The sequence below is a fragment of the Solanum verrucosum genome, unplaced genomic scaffold (assembly GCF_900185275.1).
Source record: "Solanum verrucosum unplaced genomic scaffold, falcon-dt-bn FXZP01000274.1, whole genome shotgun sequence".
NCBI classification, from domain to species: domain Eukaryota; kingdom Viridiplantae; phylum Streptophyta; class Magnoliopsida; order Solanales; family Solanaceae; genus Solanum; species Solanum verrucosum.
In genome coordinates, this window is record NW_026020258.1 from 1,240,242 (window position 1) to 1,246,399 (window position 6,158).

The following is a 6,158-nucleotide window of genomic DNA, read 5'->3' on the forward strand; positions in this document are numbered from 1 at the left end:
CTCAGTTGGAATGTCAGGGGTCTGAATGACAGTAGGAAGCGGAGTACCATTAAGTCTCTATTAATGAAGTGGAAGGCTGACATAGTTTGTCTTCAAGAAACTAAAATTGAGGATTGGTCACAACAACTAGTCAATTCTCTTTGGGGGAATTGATGGGCCAGCTGGGCAGAATTACAAGCAAACGGTACCAGGGGGGAATCATAATTTTGTGGGATAAAAGGTTCTGGAAAAGTGTCAACATCGAACCAGGAACCTACTCAGTCTCTGTAATTTTAGAGAGTATCCAGGAACAATTCAGATGATGCTATACAGGAGTGTATGGACCACATACAAACAGCGAAAGGGAGGATCTTTGGTATGAACTTGCCTGGATTAGGGGCACTTGGGATGGTCAATGGGTGTTGGGAGGAGATTTAAATGTGTGCAGATTTGACTACGAAAAATTCAATTGTCATAGAAGGACTAGAGCCATGGAGAACTTCTCAGAAACCATACTAGATTTAGGACTCATGGATTTACCTCTGCGAGGAGCGCAATATACATGGTCAAGAGGAACTGGGCTTTTGCAGGCATCGAGAATTGATAGATTCTTGATCTCATCAGAGTGGAATGACACTTTTAAGACAATAAAGCAAGTGGCCCTTCCTAGAGTAATATCTGACCACAAACCTTTGATGCTTGAATGTGGGGAATAGGACTCTAGCTCATCCTACTTCAAGTTTGAAAACATGTGGTTACAGGCTGAGGGGTTCCTTGATTCAGTTAAAAACTGGTGGAGTAGCTATGAAGTAGAGGGCAGTCCTGATTTCGTTCTAGTACAAAAGTTGAAATATCTAAAAAAGGATATCTCTACTTGGAATAAGGAGGTATTTGGGAAGTTGGAAGAACAAAGAAGCCAGGCTTTGAATGACCTCACTAATCTAGAACAATCTTCTGAAGGCAGAATCCTTTCCGAGGCTGAAAATGCTCAAATGATTAACTTGCAAACACATTTAGAACAATTAGCAAAGATTGAGGAGGTTTCATGGAGACAAAAGTCAAGATGTTTATGGCTTAAGGATGGGGACAGGAACACTAAGTACTTTCAGAGCGTGGCTAATGCTAATAGAAAGTACAATTGTATTGATAAGCTAAAAATAGCGGAGCATGTAATTGAGGATAAAAGAGAGATCAAGGAGGAAATTTTGAGCTACTATCAGCATCTGTATACAGAAAATGAACCATGGAGACCATTGGCTAGATTTGAGAATTTAGCTAGAATCTCTGAAGCAGAAAGTACTTGGCTGGAAAGGGAGTTTGAAGAGGAAGAGATCTTCTCAGTTATTAAAAGTTGTGCTCCTGATAAGGCTCCGGGGCCGGATGGTTTTACCATGGCATTTTTCCAACATGCCTGGGAGATTATCAAGTACGAGATCATCAAAGCTTTGAGACACTACCACCAACACTGCCACATGGTCAAATCTGTAAATGCCACTTTCATATCCTTGATTCCTAAAAAGAAAGGGGCAATTGAGCTCAGAGATTATAGACCAATCAGCCTTATTAGCAGCATTTACAAGATAACATCAAAGCTTCTGGCAAACAGGCTCAAAACAGTGATTGGAAAATTGGTTTCTGGAAGCCAAAATGCATTTGTTCGAGGAAGCGAAATATCAGATGCAACCCTCATTGCTAATGAAGCTCTAGATTGGAAAATAAAGAGTGGAGAACCAGGGTTGCTAGTGAAGCTAGACATTGAGAAAGCTTTTGACAAAGTAAGCTGGTCATACTTACTTACTATCCTGAGGCAAATGGGGTTTGGCGAAAGATGGATAAGATGGATGAAATTCAGTATCACAACAGTCAAGTATTCTATCTTGGTGAATAGATCACCTGTGGGTTTCTTCCCTCCCCAAAGAGGGATTAGACAGGGTGATCCTATTTCACCATTCTTATTCATCTTGGCAATGGAAGGCCTCAGCAAAATGATTCAGCAAGCAAGTTCTTTGCATTGGATTGAGCCATTTAAGATAGGAAGAGATCCGACATCTCAAGCTAATGTATCGCATCTGCTCTATGCAGATGATACATTGATTTTCTGTGGTGCTGAAAGATCACAAGTGATGCAGCTTAATCTAACTTTGTTTATTTTTTAAGCTATTTCAGGTTTACACATGAATATGCAAAAGAGCACTATCTACCCAGTTAATGAAGTTTTAAATCTGGAGGAGCTGGCTGATATCATGGGCTGCAACATTGGCTCATTTCCTTCCACTTATTTGGGTCTTCCTTTGGGTGCTCAGCATAAATCCACTGAAATTTGGACAGGGGTTATTGGAAAGTTTGAGAAGAGGTTGGCAACATGGCAAATGCAATACCTCTCCTTTGGTGGTAGAGTAACACTTATCAATAGTGTTCTAGACAGTTTACCTACTTATTACATGGCCTTGCTCCCAATGCCAAGTGAGGTTATAGAACAGATTGACAAGATAAGAAGGGACTTCCTCTGGAAAGGCAACAGGGAGAAACACAAATTTCATCTCATCAAATGGGAGAAGGTCACACAACCAAAATACCAAGGAGGTCTTGGCATTAAGAACCTTGCAGCCCACAACAAAAGTATGATGATGAAGTGGCTTTGGAGATACAACTTGGAAGATGCAGGGCTCTGGAAAGAGGTCATCATAGCTAAGCATGGAAGGCTGAATCAATGGTGCTCAAATATTACTACACTTCCTTACGGAGTGGGACTGTGGAAGAGTATTAGGATGTTGTGGGATACATTTGATCAGAATGCTTACTTTGAATTGGGCAATGGTGTACTCCTAAAATTTTGGACAGACAAATGGCTTGGAAATATCACTCTTCAGGAGGATTTCCCAGATCTGTTTAGAATTGCTCAAGATCCCAATTCTATTATTGCTGCTAATAGAGAAGGGATCAATTGGGATATAAGATTTAGAAGAAATATGCACGATTGGGAAGTGAATGACCTGGTAGACCTTTTTGCTAGACTACAACATTGTCACATTAATCTCCAGGCAGCTGATAAGCTCAAATGGGGACACCAGAAAGGAGTTTATACAGTCAAGGAAGGGTATCAACAGTTGTGCTCTAGAAACCCCGTGATAGCTAACTGGCCCTGGAAACTCATTTGGAGGACCAAGCTACCACCTAAGGTAGTTTTTTTTACCTGGATAGCTTTATATGAGGCATGTCTCACCCAAGACAACATAAAGAAAAGAAAAATCCAATTCCCAAACAGATGCTATATGTGCAAAAAAGAGGTTGAAACCCCCAGACACCTTCTTCTTCATTGTGAGGTGGCCTCAGAATTATGGAGCATGTTTTTTTGTCTCTCTGGCATCAATTGGACCACACCCCTCACTGTTAAGGATGCATATGAGAGTTGGAGTCTATGGAAAGTTGACAAAGCCATCAAGAAGATCTGGATTATGATACCTGCTTGTATTTTTTGGTGTATTTGGTTAGAGAGGAACAAGAGATGTTTTGATGGAGAGTCAACTGCTTTAGGCATTTTGAAGACTAGGTGCACTGAAAATTTGTTTAGTTGGACCAACTTGTATCCTGCTGTTAATGCAGAACAACTTCAGGATTTTACTAACTCATTAGCTCTGGCTTAGATAGTTTGTATAGTTAGCTAGAGATTTTTTTTGTAAGCTCAAATGCCATATCTTGTAAATTATGCATCTTCCTGATGCTGTTATTAATACCACTTATCTTATCAAAAAAAAATATCACTAATAACAACATTCTCTGTTACTTTTATCAAAAAAAATAATAACATTTTGGTATAAGAGAATAAAGGTTTGATATCTTCATTTTTTTTCTTCTTGATGGTAAATGTGTCTCAACAACTTCCTAGATAAGATCAACATCACTGTTGTTGGGTACATAAAGTGACTATAATCATTTACTGATCAGTGATCAGTTAGGTTAACATTTAAATCAGGATAGCACTACTGAGATTTGAAGTGGAGAAATTGGATGTTGATACTGTTACACAGGCAAGTAAAACTGCAATGAATTTCAACAACATGTGAAGTAACAAACCGACAAAGATATAGATACCTTTCCAACCTCCTTAATTGTTGAGAATTCTTGTTCAACAAACAGCTTATGCATAATTGTTTTTTTATGTAAGGAACTTCGTTGAATCATCTCTAACTCACTGTCATCCCAGAATATCTGCAAATTTTAAACCAACTAATATCAACTTTGCTGAAATAACAACTTTCCAACATATGATTCTGGAATCAGATTCCTTGCTCGCAAACATCAACATATATTTTTCCCCTTTCTCCACAATCTCTTTCCAGTGAATACAGCCTCTCAGTATGACTCAGATGTCACAAAGAAATGGAATGTCTTCTCTCAAATCCATGGATCCCTAGAACTTAGTAGAATAATTCAAAAATTCCTTTATCCTGACTCTTATTGACACAATTCCATCCCGGGTTTTATTCATTTAGAGGGGTATTCCCTCTTCCAATCTATTTGTAGAAAACTAGTTGTACCCCCACCAAGTTGAAGAAGAAGTGTTAAAGAGGGATGAACTGAAACTAGAATTCATAATAAGGGAATGTTCACATATTATCAATAAAATTTACTGTGTTATGCATATCTTCAGGCCGGGGAAGACGAGTAATGTAAGGGTCCCATTCCGATTTCTGCAAACAACACGGCAGGACAGAGGTCACAAATACTCAAACAACAGAGGCTCTAAGTTTACAATCTGAGCCAAAGTCATGCAAAATCATGGTACCTTGCCCAAATTTTGCTCGTATAAAATCAACAAGGCAACTTTAGCAACATTGCCCACATAATCTCCTAATAATGAATTGATTCCTCTAGGAAGATCATCAGGGGCCAATTGCTGCAATAAGAATGTAAGTTCTGTCAGGTACAGTAACAGAACCAATTAAACAATTGCAAGAACTCCAGTTAAAGAATCACATACCACGTTGTAAGGAACCTTCAACAAGCAATCGCCTGGGTTTATAAGGTGACGAGCAACGAGCGACCTGCATATAGAAGGGAAAGTGACTTGACTTAACCATCAAAGCTATTAGAATGCTTCATAACACAGTACAATGAATCCAATATATTTTCCCGGTCAGCAGGATTTTGAACTCCTTTCCGAGAAAAACAAGGATTTACTTTTTGCAAAAGACAGTAAAAGAAATCAATCACAAGAATACAAACAGATGGTTATCATAGCAAATGCACAATGTCCTGTGTCAGATAAATAGAACTTAACCTTCCATTAGCAGACTTTCCAATTGAAAGCAAGGAAGATATCTCCACCCCTGCCTTGTGTTCCAACCACGGTAAAAAGTCATTACACTCTTCATCAATGTAGCACTGTACCAGAAGGGAGTACTAAAATTAGCAACTTGTTCAAGTCTGCAATAAAAATACTCAACAACAGTGAACTGAAATTGGGAAAATTACAATAACTAAGCAAAACCGATTGATAAGAGCTGAGGGGAAGAGTAATAAGTATACAGAAACTAGAGAATAATAAAGTAATCAATAGAGAGGAGACAGAAGGAATTGTGGATGCGAAACACACACTTTGGCTAAGCATAATCACAATACGCATAACCTAGATCCCAAATCAACATTTGCTTCTTGTCATCCATGTACAATGATACATTTTCAACTCCAAAAGAACATTTTTGATGGAAGATAACTGAGTTTGGAGAAAAACCTTAGATACACAATTGGAGAAACTGAACTGGCAGCGGAGCCGACGGATGATAGAGAGGAGTGAGCATGGTGGCCGCCAGGTGTTTGAAAATATGACTCTATGGAATATTAGCATTTTTAAAGAGAATCAAAATGCAAAAAATTTCGCGCGTTGCCTTATAAGGTCGCGTTATAATGTTATTTACTTGTGGCCTAATTACTTGTACGCTCTTGAATTCATACACTTATTAAGAAAATAATTATTAACATAGTTAATTTATCATTTTACTCTATTAATTATGAAGGGAATGAATTAAAAATTTAAGGTTTTCGAAAAGTTCTATCTTTTTTAAAGTAATTAATTGAGGGTATAATAGGTAAAAATAATTTGTCATTTCTTGATTTGTCAAAATTGAAGTAATTAGAGACACTAAAAAGGAAAAGTGGACAAGTAATTAGGGACAGAG

The 6,158-nt window shown here is 38.2% G+C and overlaps 1 protein-coding gene across 1 annotated transcript; it reads right to left on the bottom strand.

Annotated features, from left to right (window-relative positions):
* Positions 1-3,999: 3,999 nt before the first annotated feature.
* On the bottom strand, positions 4,000-5,835 carry LOC125833338 (ribosomal lysine N-methyltransferase 4-like). The gene is made up of 7 exons (XM_049512477.1): positions 5,714-5,835; positions 5,261-5,364; positions 4,961-5,024; positions 4,766-4,876; positions 4,611-4,670; positions 4,072-4,188; positions 4,000-4,017 (listed from the first exon to the last, which is right to left on the bottom strand). The coding sequence occupies exons 1-7, from the start codon at positions 5,825-5,827 to the stop codon at positions 4,000-4,002; spliced, it is 588 nt and encodes a 195-aa protein (XP_049368434.1). The 5' UTR covers positions 5,828-5,835.
* Positions 5,836-6,158: the final 323 nt, after the last annotated feature.